At 38.1% G+C, this 17,106-nt stretch overlaps 1 protein-coding gene across 5 annotated transcripts in view; it reads right to left on the bottom strand.

The window, feature by feature from the left end:
• Positions 1 to 17,106, bottom strand: part of CGNL1 (cingulin like 1) — a 202,359-nt gene that overhangs the window by 96,590 nt on the left and 88,663 nt on the right. For all 5 annotated transcript variants that reach the window (XM_027840827.1, XM_027840831.1, XM_027840828.1 and 2 more), the window contains one exon: positions 16,833 to 17,045. In XM_027840827.1, coding sequence (XP_027696628.1) covers positions 16,833 to 17,045 — 213 coding nt within the window. The remainder of the gene's footprint in view (positions 1 to 16,832; positions 17,046 to 17,106) is intronic.

The following is a 17,106-nucleotide window of genomic DNA, read 5'->3' as shown; positions in this document are numbered from 1 at the left end:
ATCAGTAAGGCAGAGCCAGGACTACTGGCAGAAACCATACCTTGAGATAAAAAGAAAAATTGAGATGCTACTCCCATCATACAGAATATTAGTATTCTAGAAAAGTGAAGGTAGAAAACATTATAATAGATGCTAAACTGTTGTTGATTTTTATTTTTTTCCCTTGATTCCTATTTTATGGTCCCTTTTGCCCAGACACTACCCAGTTACCTCCACTATAGCTTACATTCCCTCTTGCCATACCCTATCTTCACATCATTCTTTTTCTACCTCCTACCATGCCCCTTATTTCTCATACTCTCTGCCTTAACACCCCTATGGGCCAATGTACTTCACTCATACATGTCATCTCTGTTCATTCAGTCATTTTAATCATGTCCTATTCTCCATGACCCCATTTGGGATTTTCTTGGCAAAGATACTAGAATGGTCTGCCATTTCCTTCAGTCATCCATCCTACCCTGCATTCATGTGACCAATGGAATAAAAGCTCATTTTACAGATGAGGAAACTGAGGTAAACAGGGTTAAGTGACTTGCCCAGGGTCACATAGCTAGGAAGTATCTGAGGCCAGATTTGAACTCAGGAAGATGAGTCTTCCAGACTCTATGCCTGGCACTCCATCTACTGCTCCACCTAGCTGCTTTATGCAATCTTTGCTATCTAGTTATTCAGTCCTATTTACCTCCTGTGTCTTCTACCTTTCACCTCATAATTTATTAATCTCTTTATCTTTCCAGCCTTCAGTTTGCTCTTGATGAATCTCTTGACTTCTTTGCTTTATCTCCTGTTGTTTCAACCTTTAACTTGTAATCATAAAAATAACGGTGACAACTACAGCTTGATGTAGCAGCAGATGGCTAGCAATGGAATCCAAAAAACCTGAGTTCAAATCCCTCCTCTTATTCATACTACGAGCATGACCATGGATAAGTCATTTATCCCCTCAGTGTATCAGTCAGCTCTCTAAGATGATGTTAGAGGAGCTGCCAAGCTTTAAGACCAGCAATCTTTCCACTAAAGTTCCTCCTGTCCCTTTAACTTCATCTCATATCTTACTCACCTTCTATCCCATCCTTGTAACTCAATAAATCACAGACTATTGATTAATTAATTAATTACTAATTAATAGGTCACATGGACCTCTCTAGCTCTCAGTTTCCTTATTTGAGCAAGTTAGACTAGATGATCTCTAAATTCTTTCCAGGGCTAAGATTCTGTAATATTACGGCTAGTACAATAAGCATCCTAGACATGGAGAGAACTCCAGTCTAGTCCAATCTGATTCTGGTTTATCTTTCTTGTCCAAGAGAGATTTATTTAGGACCACAGATTTAATGTTGGATGGGACCTTGGAAATCACCTTATATCCAACACCTTCATTTTATCTATGTGGAAACAAGACCCAAAGAGGTCAAGTGATTTGCTCAAGGGTACAAAGGTAGCATAGAGCAGAGTCAGGATTCACAACCAGGGCCTCTGATTCCAAATCTACATCACAATACCTCTTTGTGACAGCACTAGCTATTGCATCAACAAGCTTTATTGCTTTTGTAGTATTCTTCCGAAGCCTCAGGATAGCTAAAAAAAAAAATGTAGACTCTTTTTTTGTTTATGACTTAGGGTATGCAAAAATTACCCTGAAATTGGTTCCATTTCATGAAAGTAAGATGGTGAAATTTCAGCAAGGAAAGACCCATGCCATCTCTAAAGAAAGGTCATTCTAGCAAAGGTTGACCTAATGCAAAAGTCCTTAACCCAAGGGTACACTAACCCTGTGGATTCTGTAGATTGAATTTCAGGAAGTTCTAGAACTTCGATGGGGGGGGGAACAATTTTATTTAAATATAATTGATGTCCTTTGTAATCTTACATATTTTATTTTATGCATTTAAAAATGTTATTTTGATAAACAGACTTCACCAAAGAGCCCAAGGGGCCCAGAGATTAAGAACCTGTGATATAACTGAATCCTGGGAGGCCTAGATTAGTTTTGCTTTCTTTCCAAAGATCCTTAAAGGGAACAATCTTAAAAACAAAAAAAAAGGATTAAGAAATAATGTAAAGAAAAGCATATTTCTGTATATTATATAGATAGGATTTCAAGGACTGAATTCGTTATCCTAGGAAAAGTGGAGAAACTACATCAAGTCCATCTCCTCAACCTTGTGTCTGTGACTTCTTTGTTAAATGAACACAGTGAACAAACAGAGCACACGGGATGTGTATGAATGTCAATGGCAGGCTCAGGGAAAGGATTAACCTCTCAACACAGAGTTATTTGAATGTCATAGTATCCTTCTAGTTCAATGCCAAGCCAGTCTCCTACTTATTTCCATTACAGTTTAGTCAAGTTCATAAGCAATAGATTTTAAAAGATAGTAAATGATTAACCCCAGTTCTCTTCTTGTCCTGCATTTGCCAAAGACGTGCAAACTTCCACGTCTTCTCAAAATCCACCACTGGGTCCAATCATTATACACCACACAGGGCTTTTGAACCAGATTTGGGAAGAGTCTGATCCAACACACCTTCGTATGCTACACGAGAGCACTGTACTAGGTACCAGGAGAGATGCAAAGTTTAAATGACATTTATACAACACTTTAGCATTTTCAAAGCACTTTAAATACATTATTTCAGTCAAGCCTTAAAACAACCAGAATTATGATAAACACTACAGTTACTGTTATCTCCATTTTCCTGAAAAGGAAAATGAAGCACAGAAAGGTTAAGTGAATTGCCCAGGGTCACAAAGCTACTAAATACTAAAGGTGAGATTCCACCTAGGATCTTCCTGATACCAAGTCCAACACTCTGAGCACTACTGACACACTACCTCTCACAGGTTCCTGACCACAAGGAACTTACAGTCCAGAAGGAGACTAAAATGCCAATCAAGAAAGCTGTTCTATACATCACTAACTACTTTATTACAAAATAAAGTGTATGTGAAGATCAGGTGGTTAGGGCAACCCTGTAAACAGGACTGAGCCAGGAGTACTGGCAGAAACTAGTTCACAGCAGGCTGAGCAGGTGGAGCCAGGGTAAGGACCTTCTTCCACGCAGCTCTGGAGCTCTGAGGGTCAAAAAGGGAATGAAACTCCTCGGAATGAAAAGAGTACCTCATTGCAAATGCTTCCCTTCCCCCCAAAAGCAAGGAATTTGTACAACTAATAGCGATAAATTTGTAGAGCTTCTGCTATTTGCCTTTGGGAAGGTTGGTCCATTTCTGGTTTGTATTTGTTAAGACTCAACTCCAGCTCTATTTCTAGAGGGTAGAAGAGATTATTTGTTATAGACAATGGTTTAATTTTACAGCTACTTGCCATTTTCCTTAAGTTCCAGCTCAGAGGCAATGACCACTCCACTATTTTCTGACTTAGCCTGCAGTCATTTAAATTTCTATTGTGTGGTCATGTACCCAGTGTTTTCCCTGAGGTAGAGCAAACATGAACAAAGTCTTGAACTAAAGTTCAGTGTAAGAAAAGACCAATTTAAACTAGGCTCTTACTTCACATCCAAGAGTACCTTTATAATCCACCTCTGGCTGTAAGACATCTTTTTTAACTAATGATTTGTAAATTCCCATCTTAACTAAAAATAAAGGCATTTTACCTCTTTTATTGCCAACTCGCCCCCCAAAAAAAGGATTAGGAAACAAGAGAGAAGAATTAAAAAGGGAAAAAATTATGTTCAGTCATTTCCTCGACTTAGAAAATAATTTCCTGGAAGATAAGACCCATCCACGTCTTTGGAATTTCCTGTAGAAACGGTTGAACCTCTCACCACCTTTAACCCATGAAGTTGTCATGGGACAGCCAATCTCACTTTGAAACAGCTGTAACAGCTGTTGGCTAAATGGATATACTAATTACACCAAGAAACACCTTGCCCTTCATTTTCTTTTCTTTCTTTTTTTTTCCTTCAGGAAACTGACCTCATACTGGTTGGAACAGTCCAGTTTCCTTCTGATTCCTGGTGTAGAAGTTTTGCTTTGCATCTGGATGTCAATATACTCCTACCCACATTTTCAGGATACTAACATATGGTTAATACCAGGAAAATATGACTTACTTTGTAGTTCAAAATTCAGTAAACCACACCCACTCCCTTAGGGAACTCATCTGCTCAGATGGTTTCTATTACCATCTGCAGACAGTCAGAATGCCTAGAACTTTCTCTCCAGCCCTAACTTTTTTTTTCCTCCAGCTAACTATAATCCTCAACAGTCTGCAAGTGACCTCCAATGGAAAGGCTTGCCACAATATGAACTCAACATACTGAGTTCAGATAATAGTTGGACTAAAGGGTCTGCTCTAGTTCAAATTCTGTGATTCTTTGAACTCTAAATTTTTCCTGATCCCTACATTATTTTCCATGCTATCCAACTTCCTCACAATAATGTAACACACCATCCTGTCTGTGCCCAATTCTCACAACCATTCATTCAGCAACCAAAACACACCAGTTATTTTTACACTGAACCTCTCCAATCTGCCCCATCATTTCTATGTCCATCGCCAAAACCATTGTATTGCTTAATTATCCTTTTTTTGCATTGCTGTAATTTTTTCCATCAGGCTCCTTTACTCTAATTTTTATTCTACAACCCAATTAAAGACTTTTAACAACCGTATTACTCCACTATATAAAAACTCTTTGATATCTAAATCTCTACTGCTGTGGACCGTGTTAAAATTCCCCACTCTGTGTCTCTCTGACAACTACTGGTAAACCCCTGATGCTTCCTGATCAACTCTCCATTAAAGCCCTGATGCTTCTTGATCAACACAACAAACAACATTCACAACCATTCAAAACTTTTGGTCTTCAAAAAGCCATCCTTAAAACTATATAAAAACACAAATAACCTCAAAATAACTGGCAAGAGACTGACATTGACATCGAATGTTAAAGTTAGACAAGACCTTCAAGATCATCTAGTTCAAGCCTTTCATTTTAAAGGAGGAATCAGAGACCTAGAGAAGGAAACGATTAGCCAGCCCAAAGTCACCAAGTCAGTTAAGCGGCAGAGCCAAGACTATATAAGCCTGTAAACTCTCAGAGTTCAGCATTTTTCTACCATATAACACCATCAAACATGTACATATGTGAACCGCCTTAAAATAATAGATGTTTCCCCAAAAGTTATACATTAGTTAAAATTTTTTCTTAAATGAAACATTTTAAATTAATTTTTAATTAATTAACCAGGAAGACTAGAAAAGAATAACAGAACCCTTTTAAAAAAGCAAAAAAATCGATTTTTTTCCTTTGTAAAAAATTATCCCCATTGGAAAGAACACCTGACTAGGAGTAAGAAGTCTTGCTATTCCTGGCTCTGTCATCAACTAGCTTAGGCAAGCTGCAATCCCTCTGAGTCTCAGTTTTCTCATCTACAAAATGGAATTAAAGCTGCCCTACCTGTCTCAAAGGGTTGTTGTGAAGATGAAATGAGATAATGCACGTGAAATTACTTTGAAAAGTATAAAATGTTATATAAATGTGCAGTTTTATTGCTATTATTACTGTAATCATTATTATGCTTCTTAAGTCAGGATTTTCCTATTTTAAACAAAATGGGGGTCAAAGTACAGAATGTCTAAATGTTTATTTACACATTGATTCTATGTTCATGGATCCTGTTCTATTTCTTACAGTTTTTTATTATTCAGAAAATTACTTTTTATTTTTGACACCACCATATTTCAGCTTTTCCTCCCTCAGTGCCTAAACCATATCAGTAATGTTAAAAAACAAACAAACAAAAATCCTCAATGTCTTTTTCCTCTCCAAGAAAGCCTTCAAGTTTCATCTGAATAGCTATTTTTCACCTCATTTCAAATAGCACAAGTGTACAGGTGTTACAGTGTGATTGTGTTTCCACCACTCCCAAACAGCACTCCTCACCAGTGTGTAGATACAAGCCATTCTAACATCAAGTCAAACAGTACTGTTGGGTGGTCTACTTGGGGCTTAACTTAGACTCATGCCAGGAAGATATGGCTAATGATCTCAGTGGAAAATTCTCAATTCCCATTTCCATCCTTGCTGAAGATGCCAGGCCAGTCAAAGAAAACTGTAAAATTCCATATATCCCTAGTTTCACTGTTGCAGAAAACTGACTTTGAATGGCAATTACTTGATCTCTGGGGTCAAAGTCACATTCATCATCATTAATAATTATCTTTAATAATAACACATTTATATAGTGCTTCAGGGTTTACAAAGTGATTTTCTCTTTAACAGTCCTGGGAGATAGGTGATGTACGCATGAAGGTCCCCATATTACAGGTGAGGAAACTGAGGATCCACTGTCACAAAGCTATCATTTTCAATGCAGCAGATGCCCAAGAGGGAAGAGTTAATTTTTTTTCATTTTTGATTTTATCTTAATCACATGAAACATCTTAGAAACATTCCAGTTCCCATATTCAGGAAAAGGGAGAACTCACTTTTTTAGAGGGGGAACAAAACATCCCCAAGAGAAGCTAAAACTGAAAATTCAAAATTTCTGCTGCTTTTTTTTTTTCATTTTGATCTCTCCTGCTATTCTTTCAAGAATTGTTCTTCCCATATCCAGTAATGTCATTACCACTTTGTTCACTCAACATAGACTAACTACATAATAAACAATAGCACTAGTATAAGATTCTAGAACAGTCATCTTGAAAATTACACAAAAACACCAATGCTCAAGTACTCAGGCATAGGTGAAAGAGATAACAAAAAGCAGCCTTGTCCATCATTTCCTATCCCCAAGATTCTTCTCAGAATCTCAAGGGCTCCACAAATTACTAAGGGGGCACCAATGTGTTTGACACAACTTTACACAAAGCAAGATTCTTCAAGGGCCTTCAGTAGAACATAAATCCCCTAAGGGGATGGCATACCATTCATGCCTTTGTACCTCCAGGACCTAACAATGTGATATTACGGATACAGTGCTGGTCCTGGAGCCAGGAAGACCTAAGTTCAAATCCAGCCTCAGACACTTAGGGTCACTCAGTTTTCTCAACTGTAAAATGACAATAATAATAGCACCTACCTAGTAGGGTTGTTGTGAGAATCAATATTTGTAAAATTCTTAGTACAGTGCCTGGTACATAATAGGCACTAAACACTACATTATTCCCTTACCTAACAATCTTCTTTGCACATAGTAGGTGCTTGATAAATGTTTACTGAATTGGGATCTTCTTGCTGAAGAAAGCCCTTTGTGAAGAGTAAGCCTGGAGACATGAGTTGAAATGACTTGTCTAACTGTAAGCAGCAGAGATAAGAAGAAAATAGAGAAAATCTACCTATACACCGCCCTAGTACATTAAAATCCCAACCTTCTGGAAGGAAGGGGCCATGCCTTCCACCCCACCTGTCACTGTACATGAACTGTGCACAATGAGAATTTTAATAAACACTGATCGTGCAGAACGGAGGATCTGTTGTCCCCCCTCTGCTGACCATCCCCCCTGAGACTTCTAGACAAAAGTCTAACTTGAACCACTTGACTTTTTATACAACTTTTAAATACAATTAAACTCTTAATGATGCAATTGGAGCTGTTAAAAAAAAAAATTGAACAGTCTTTTGAAAGGGAAAAAAATCAACACCAAAGCGGTAATGACCCTGGGGGTTAAGTTAAAAAGCACTTCATCTCATTCCAAAAAGAAAAAAAAAACATTAAAAGTACAGAACACTACAAAGAAATTCCCAAGGCCCAGCTAAGGATTTCCGGCAGTTAATACTTCATAAAACAGCCTTCATTAAAAAGGCTGCCAGCTTTTCTGATTATGACTAGAAAATTAGAGGATCTCTCCCTTCCATTCGTGTTTCTGTGTCCTGTGGTGGCAACTGTTAGTTTCAATTGCCCACAGAGAATTTTTCTGCCCATGCAGGAGGAAGACTGGATAACTGGTATATATTAGGATTATGCAAGAAAATTGACTGGTTTTATTAAATAGAACCAAGCTATAAGGAAGGCAGTCATGTTTTTTAGTTGCCAAAAACCTGTATGGATTAACACCGAGGGCAGCCGAATTTTTAACATATGTAGGTAAAACCACACTCTCTCTGTGTTACATTTTCTCTGACCTCATAATCTATTAGGGTGGGTTTCTTCTAATGACTTTACCATGAACTTTCCCTGTAAAATTCTGTCTACTTTGAGGCCTAAGTAACAAGTTTAAACAGGCAGGGGAGTTTTTCAATGCCTCTTGGAGACAGCAACTGGGTACAACGCCCATGGACTCCCAGAACAATGCCATAAAAATGACTCAAAAACACTGCTGAAAATTCACAGTTTGTGTTAAGGGGGAATATCAAGAGAGTTTAGGCAGTAAATAGAGATGGGGAAAACCTTGCACTGGCCTCCAGAATTACATCAAAACCCCGTTCTTAGACACTTACAGACATTCATGCTGCATGTACCTAGCACACACACAACCTCAACTCCTATGGAGAGGAAGGACAGTGCTCCTGGGCGTGTCATAGGAACACAGAAGTGTTCTAGACGTAGGGCCAGAAGGGACCTCGGAGCCCATCTAGTGCTAAGGAAGCTGAGACCTAAGAAAGCCAAGACAGCCCAAGGTCACACAGGAAGCAGACGTAAGAAGCAAGATGCACAGGCCAAACACTTGACACCTACTAGCTGTGTGACCTTGAGCAATTGCCCGATTGCCTCACAAAAAAAAAAAAGAAGCAGCAAGATGCAAACCCTACTGCTAGAAGAGGAAGAAGAGGAGGAGGAGGAGGAGAATAGTATGAGATAATATTATAGGGCAGCTAGGTGGCACAGTGGATAGAACACCGGACCCGGAATCAGGAAGACCTGAGTTCAAATTCCACCTTAGACACTTAGTAGTTGTGTGATCCTCAGCAAGATGCTCTTTAATTCTCTCAGCCCGATATAAAATGCGAATAATAATAATACCCACTTCCCAGGGTTATTGTGAGAATCAAATGAAATAATATTTGAAGCTCTACATAAATGCTATTACTATTTTTAACAGCATTATTCCTTTTTGTCACCATATGTGCTCTCATTTTTGTTCTTCTTCTTTGAGGATAAGGAAGGAAAGGAGCATTCATTAAGTATCTATGTGCTAGGCACTTCACAAATATTATCTCATTTGATCTTTCCAACAACCCTGAGAGACAGGTATTATTATCCCCATTTTACAGTTTTGGAAATCAGAGCAAGGGAAGTTAAAAGTGATTTGCCCAGGGTCAGACCTAGTAAGTGTCTGAGGCTGGATTTGAACTCAGGTTTTCCTGACTCTGGGACCAGAGCTCAGTCTACCGGAATAGGAGAGAGTGTGGCACACAGCCTCCTTCTTTCATGACTAAAATACTCTAGCATATAAGTACTGTAGTATAAATACTGTAGTACAAAGAGCACCTCCCCAAGAAGATAATTTCTCTATATCTGCCCCAAAACTGATTGTTTTGAGATCTCGGAATTACCCTGAAACACCATCTAGAGTTCAGGTCAGATGAGAGCCCCAGGCCAGTTGTCAGCTGTAGGCCATACCATTCTCTTGAGAGAAGAGAAACTTGAAGCCTTTCCAGATGTGAACATGATTAAAGCACAAAGACGGGGCAGTGAAAAGCAACAGGACACTTAACAGTCTAAAAGCTCTACAGTTTTAACAGTGAAAGCAACTGAATCTTTAGCATGTGTAAATAAAATGAGCTTCAACATCACCGCCCAAATCACACTCCCTCAATGTCACACTCTCTATGATCCTATAATCTATGCCTGATGGGTTTCTTCTAATGACTTGCCAAGATCATTAAGGAGATTTCAGCTTTTGTGGAAAAACTTGGCTCTATGTGTTGACCCCTTTAGGCAGAAAACGGAACACAAAGCAAGCTTCAGATTAACCAGAGAAGATGCTGGATAAAAGCATAGAAAAATATGTAAAATACCCAAATATATCAAGGTACAACAGTGATAATCTCCAAAATGCCCCAGCATCAAGAGAGACAAATCAAAGGAGAGAGGAGAAATAGCTATACTGGATAGTTTTCTTTTTGCTTCATTGTTTTTTCTTTATTGTAAGGGATAATTCATTGGGGGAATGTGAAATGACTATGATGCCAAGATAAAAGGAATCAATAACTTCTTTTGAAGGTAAATGAGTAAGCATACAGAACGAGTCTACCTTTTATGAGATCATGGGATCACTGATTTCACAGCTGCAAGGAAGCTTCGAGGTCTTCTACTCCAAACTTTCATTTTACAAATAAGGAAACTGAGGCTCATAGAAGGTAACTGATATAACCAAGTTCACACAGGAAGTAACAGAACTGGGATTTGAACTATGGTCCAACTGTTAAATGGGGCTGCTAATGCCTGGGTTTACCTACATCAAAGATAATATCATGTAAACGTGATCTGACACAGAGAGATCACTCAGTCCAAATCTGACCACTTCACAGATGAAGTTACGTAAGTCCACAGAGATTAAATGATTCATCCTTTGAGGCTCAGCTCAAATACCAAAGCCTTTTTTGATCCCCCCAACAACCAGTGCCTTCTCTCCCACACTTCCTTGTATGGAACTAATTTATTGTATACATTTTTTATATTATCTCCCCTCTTAGAATATAATCTCTTTGTAAATAAGAATTATTTCACTGTTTGTACTTGTAACAAGTACTTTGTACCTACCTGTGTTAGGCTGAGCACATAGTAGCCACTTAATAAATGTTGATTGAATGATTCACTCATATACCCAAGGACACACTGGTATTACAAGTAGCAATGCTAGGTTTCAAATCCAGGTCTCGTGACTCCAAATCCATTACTGTTTCCACTAGACCCCAGTATTTACATGGTATAATTAATCAACAACAATTAATAATACCAACAACAACAACAACAACAACAATAATAATAATAATAATAAATACCTAGAATTTATATAGCACTTTAGGGTTTGCAAAGCACTTTGCAAATATTATTTCATTTGACCTCCTCTAGAAGGAGAGGTTAGAGCCAGATTGTAGAGAACTTAAATTCAAAGTTGAAAATTTTGTGTCTAATCTCAGAACAGGGAGCCACCAAATATTTTTAAACAGTGGAATGACAAAGCAAAGCCTGTCCAAGAAGGTTAATTTGACAGGTATGTGGAAGATGGTTCCTCTTGCACCAATACAGCATTATAATACTATATAGGTATTTAATATACCACAGGAGGGGGCAGCTAGGTGGCACAGTGGGATAGAGCACCGGCACTGAAGTCAGGAGGACCCAAGTTCAAATCCGGCCTCAGACCAAACACTTGACACGTACTAGCTGTGTGACCTTGAGCAAGTCACTTAACCCCAATTGCCTCACTAAAAAAAAAAAATAATAATAATAATAATAATATATCACAGCAATAAAGCGAATCAAGTTAACAATAATAAATAATATTACCTTTCATTGTGTCAATTATATCTGTTATCTTCAGTTATATTACCAATTTTATATGAATTCAACAGGGGAAATGTAGATATTTGATCCAATGCTTGAATACAAAAATCTGAGCTATGATGGTGCCTTCTGGGTCAAGTAGTTAATATAGGAGCTAGAATTAGAACCCAGTCCAATGTGGTCTCCTGTACATCACACTGTCTCTTCCTAATTCACCATGCAGTGAGAGGGGCGCTGGATTTGAAGGTCACTGTGGTGACCATTGGCAAGGCTTTTTACCTCGCCGGCCCTCAGTTTCTTCCTTGTAAAATGAGTTAGTTTGACCAGATGACCTTGAAGGTCCCTTCCAACTCTAAAGCTACGATCCCATGATCCAATTCAACAAATATTTATTCAGGGACCACTTACGTGCAAGGCACAGTGTATGAGTCTGTGGATTGATTATTCTACCATAATTATAGTGACAACTCAAATGCAGTAAGCCCCTCTTCCCAAAAAGCTTCATGGTAATTTACTGTTTTTCAATTATGGAATGGTAATTGCAAATGACATGAAATGAAAACTCACTTTGTTTGGCACAATAATAAAAAGCCTGGGAAGCAGCTATATAACTGGGTTGTTATAATTTGGGGACAATTATAAATAGCCATTCCTTGATTTGCCTGTCTTAGCCTTTTTTATATTTGATTTAATTTGATGGAGAAAAGTGAAACTGAATTAATTTTCATTGCTTTGGGGGACATAATTCTGATTTTCTCTCTAATTTCATTTTAGTGCAATAGCTGGTTTTAATTGTTATTGACCTTTATATCTATATATTATGGGAAAGCAGTATTGATCCATCAGGGAAAATAGACAAGACAATACATCTAATACTGCATTTCCTTATTTCATTTACATTTATTACCTACAGTCTTTGAATCTAGAAGTTTAATGTTAACAGGGTGTGTTCTGGATGACATGCTCAAGTATAGATAAAGGTGGCTGTGAAGGGACCATCAGATCTTAGAAGACAGAGAATAGTGTGGTAGGAAGAGCACAAACTTGGGAATTAGAAGATCTGCTTCTGCCACCTAAAAGTCACGTGACCTATGATAAGTCAATTTCACTGGGCTTCAGTTTCCTCATCTTGAAAATGAGAATGAAACATTTTTCTTACCTATCTCAAACACTGGGTGACTTATCAAATGGGAAATGTATTTGAAAACACTTTGAAAACTAAATCAGTGCCCAGAGGTTCTAAAACTCTTTGGTCTCAAAGCCATTTTACATTCTTAAAAATTATTGAGGACTTCCAAAAGACCTTTTACGTGAGTCACATCTATCAATATTTATTTACCTTATAAGAAATTAAAATGAGTATTATTGTTTAAACAATTTTGACCTCAAAGACCCCTGGAAAAAGGTCTTGGGATAGACACCACATTTTGAGAACTGCTGCAGTATGCAAAATGAAGATAGTACTGTTCAATGATATGTGTTATGTAATGGCATTGTTCCATGATCTAAGCCAGTGTGGACATGGTAATTTATAGTCCTATAAGATAAGACTGATATGCTATATTGGCTAATATTATAATTTTTTTCTTTCTGGATACTTCTATTACTTTTTTCTTGACCTGGAAGATCTGGATTGGGACTATAATATTCTTAAGAGTTTTCATTTGAGAATTTCTTTCAGGAGGTTACTAGTAGATTATTTCAATTTCTGCCTTGTCCTCTGATTCTGATCTTTTATGGTTCCTTGAACTATGTCTATGTCTTCTTTTTTTTTTCATCATGGCTTATGGCTTTCAGGTAGTCTAATGATCCTTTTTCTTTTTTTTTTTTTTTGGTGAGGCAATTGGGGTTAAGTGACTTGCCCAAAGTCACACAGCTAGTAAGTGTTATGTGTCTGAGGCTGGACTCAGGTCCTCCTGACTCCAGGGCCAGTGCTCTATCCACTGCACCACCTAGCTGCCCCGAAGTCTAATGATTCTTAAATTATCCCTCCTTGATATGTTCCAGCTCAGTTGTTTTTCCCATGAGGTACTTCATGTTTTCTTTTTTTTCTTTTTAGTCTTTTGACTTTGTTTTGCTATTTCTTGATGTCTCATGGAGCAATTAGCCTTCATTTTGGCCAATTCTAATTTTCAAGGAGTTATTTTCTTCAGTAAGTTTTGTACCTCCTTTTCTAAGTTGTTAATTCTCTTTTCACATCCTTTTTCCTTAGCTCTCACTTCTTTCCCCATTTTTCCCTTGATTGCTCACAACTGGTTTTTAGAATCATTTTTCAGCTCTTTCTCTAAACTCTTGCTTTAACTCTTCTAGGAATTCTTTTTGGACTTGTATCCAAGCTGCATTTTTCTTTGAGGCTTTGTTTGTATATCTTTGGAGTCACTCTCTTCTTTTGAGGTTGTCTTGAGCTTTCCTGTTGCTGTATTACCTCTTTATGGTAAGATTCTTTTTTTTGTTTGCTCACTCTTCTAGCATCTTTTTTTTTTACTTTGGAGTTTATGTTAGTGTTGGGCTGTGCGTACTTCTTTGGGGAGGATATCTGGTCTGAGATTCCAAGTCCTTTTACATCATTCTGCTGCTTTCACAGCTCAGGCATCCCTATTTTATAGCTGAAGAAATTGAGGCAGGTAGAGGTTAAGTGACTTGCCCAGGGTGATAGGGGTAATAAGTGACTGAGGCTAGATTTGAACTCAGGTCTGACTCCAGGCTTAGTGTTCTATCCACTGCACCACCTATTTATATCACACTTAACAAAGTTTGCTATAAGTACAAATTTTTATTATTATAATTATCAATACAGCATAAGAAGTTTTCATCCTAGTAGTAGTTCTCAAAGGAGGTGCCACTTACTATGCTTCAAACAACTGAACATCTCTCAGAAATTGGATGAAACAAACTAGCAGTAAATGCATGCACATGCCCAAACCATCTGACTTTCTATGGGCCCTAATTCCTCACAGAAAAGAAAAATACTGGGCCATGAGAAAAAATAGTTCAAGAACCACTGTATTGGAGGATATTGAAAAATTTGGGGCCTCCCCTGTGGCAGGAGGTAAGCAGTATGTAAACAGTTGATCACTGATGGGAGAGGACAGGTGTCACCTGTTTATAGAGATAAAATTCTGTCAAGGTCACCTCTTCCTGTCAGCTGTCACTCCTTCACCTTCTCCTCAGACATTGTTTTTTTCAGTGATCTCAGAATCTGCAGGTTCTCAATAAAATCATTGTGCAGTGTTGGGGAACAAAGTTACAGTGTTCCAGTTCAGTGAAAGGAAGTAACAATACCAGTTGACTATGGACATGCCAACAGCACAGACCAACATGAAGAAGAGGATGTGGAGTTAATTCCTGAACACAAGGAAATACGTGCCCACAGCCTTCACAATGCGCTCTTCAGCAGGGATCCTCTGAGAGGAAGTAGGAACCAATGGCCTTTTCTTAGCATGGTTTTGTAGTGGGAGGGTGTTCTTGAATGCTGGGTGGGGCAATCAGCCAGAAAGGTCAGCTATTATTGTAAATAATACTTATGCCCTGAGGAATGTGAAGTTTTCCTTGGGTTTCCTTGGATTATGAGTGGTTACTTTGGTGCTGAAAAAAGATTATGCAAATTCAAGGTAATTTTGTCTCTTCAGTAAAAAGTGAACTGTCACAGGTGGGCTATGAATATCTGGTATGATATGAAAGATTATACTGAAGGTATAAATGTATTAAAGATAAAGACAAAGAAATATGAATATACTTCTTTAAGCACCACACAGGTCACAACACCTTCACACTTTAGTGGCTGTTTAATGAGTTGCCATGATAAAAAAAAACCTTATCATTTGGTGGCTACCCTTTTAGTGATGAGCCTTTCCACATCTAGCTGAGATATCTGGTCCTCAGACAGCAGTCTCATAATCTTTTCACCAGCTCACACTCTAAGCCTTCCAGGTTGCCCAGACCAGAGGTTGTGTTTCCTTAGGACAGCCTTCAGAAAACCCATCTCCCTGCCTAGAGGAGGCATTGAAAGAAGACTTTAAAGAAATATACATGATAACCCTCTGTCAGACTGTAGAGAATTTAAGAAATGTGAGGCTGGAAAGGACCATCAAGGTCATCAAGGTCATCTAGTCAAACCAATTCCTTTTGCAATGAAGAGACTGAGGCCCCACAAAGCAAAGCCTTTATTTACACAGGGATTACGTACTACAGCTCAGATCTTCAAATCTAGCACCCTTTTGACTACATCACAAATTGAGAAGAAACAGTGTGATGTTCCAGAGGAACAATGATGTGGCAGAGAAAACAATGGCCTGGGTTTCTGGTCATGGTTCTGCCATTAACTACTTAACCTAGGACCACCCAAATGGATAGCATCTTAATTCAAATATTTGGATTCAAACTTCAGAACTAATGAATACAAGATTGAGCCAGTGAAATATATTATTTTATTCACTCTACAGGGGAAAGTTAGTTCATTGGAAAGCTGTAATTGTTACCTTTCTGGAAATCAGTTTCCTTGCCTATAAAATGAAACGGATGGACTAGAAGATCTAACAGAAGAGTCCTTTCTGGCTCCAAAATTCTATGATGCTCAGTGTTCTATATCCTCTCTATCTTTAATTTAGGAACCATATTCTGATAAAGTGCAGAGCACATCATTATTACTAGGCTTATTTAAATAAGGAAATAGATTTTCTACAAACCCATCATACTCTATTCAAGTATATTTGAAATTCATAAAATTTCAAAACACCTATCTTTTCATTTCTCCTTTCAACAGACAACATGAAAAACACTAACACACCTGTCAGAATCTGTTTTGAAAAGCCAAGATTCAAGACTTTAAAATGCTGATCTGTGAAGGGTACAAGGTGTATTAATCAAGGCAATTAACTGCCCTGGAAATTGATGACAAAAAGAATGAGGTCTACAAAAAAAGGGGGGGGGGCACTAAGTCAGGATGGAAATACTACAGGGCAGGAGTCAGAGATTTCTAGTTCCAGTCTTCAATTCTTCTCCCTCAATAAAATGCCTCATACTCCCTTTTCCTCTAGCTACTTAAAAACAACAAGAAAAATGCTTTACTCCAAACCAAGAAAGAATGCTCTGAGTAAATGAAAAATGAATGTTTTAGTAAATCCGGAATAATTTAAAGGACTTTTCAGGATCACTATGGGCACATGAGTCTTTTATTCCCAAGCTCCCATGACTTTCTAAATTAATAACTAGAAAATGTTTATCCTTTGCTCATAATCGTGCTTAACTTCAATGCCTAGAAAGAAAATGAAAACATTTTTCACACTGACAGACGAAGATAAAGTAATCTGTTTTTCTGTTTTTCCATCCTTTTTTTCAGTACCAAAATGCTAAGCGGCCTGTTTTGAGATCCACCGCAATGTGACAGAAGGCCTATATTTGGTTCACTCACCTTGGTGGCTTCTTCTACACTCTCTCTCAGGGCCAGGAGTTCTGCATCATACTGCTCCTTGAGTTTATCCATCTCCTGGTCATGACTTGATACTTCTTCTTTTAACGCTCCCTTCAAGGCAGTAAGTTCTCGCTCTCGCTTTCTTAGCAGATCTTCTAGCTCCTCTTTGGCTATCAAAACATCTTGTAGATCCCGCTTTGTTTGTAGTAGTTCCTAGGAGAAAAAAAGAGGAAAGGGTAGGAGGAAGGCAAAACCGGAAACTTCTTGAAGTACA

This window comes from Vombatus ursinus, unplaced genomic scaffold (genome assembly GCF_900497805.2).
Source record: "Vombatus ursinus unplaced genomic scaffold, bare-nosed wombat genome assembly UNPS02014848.1, whole genome shotgun sequence".
In the NCBI taxonomy this organism is placed as follows: domain Eukaryota; kingdom Metazoa; phylum Chordata; class Mammalia; order Diprotodontia; family Vombatidae; genus Vombatus; species Vombatus ursinus.
The sequence above is the reverse complement of the archived record's forward strand: the minus strand, read 5'-3'. Positions and strand labels throughout refer to the sequence as shown.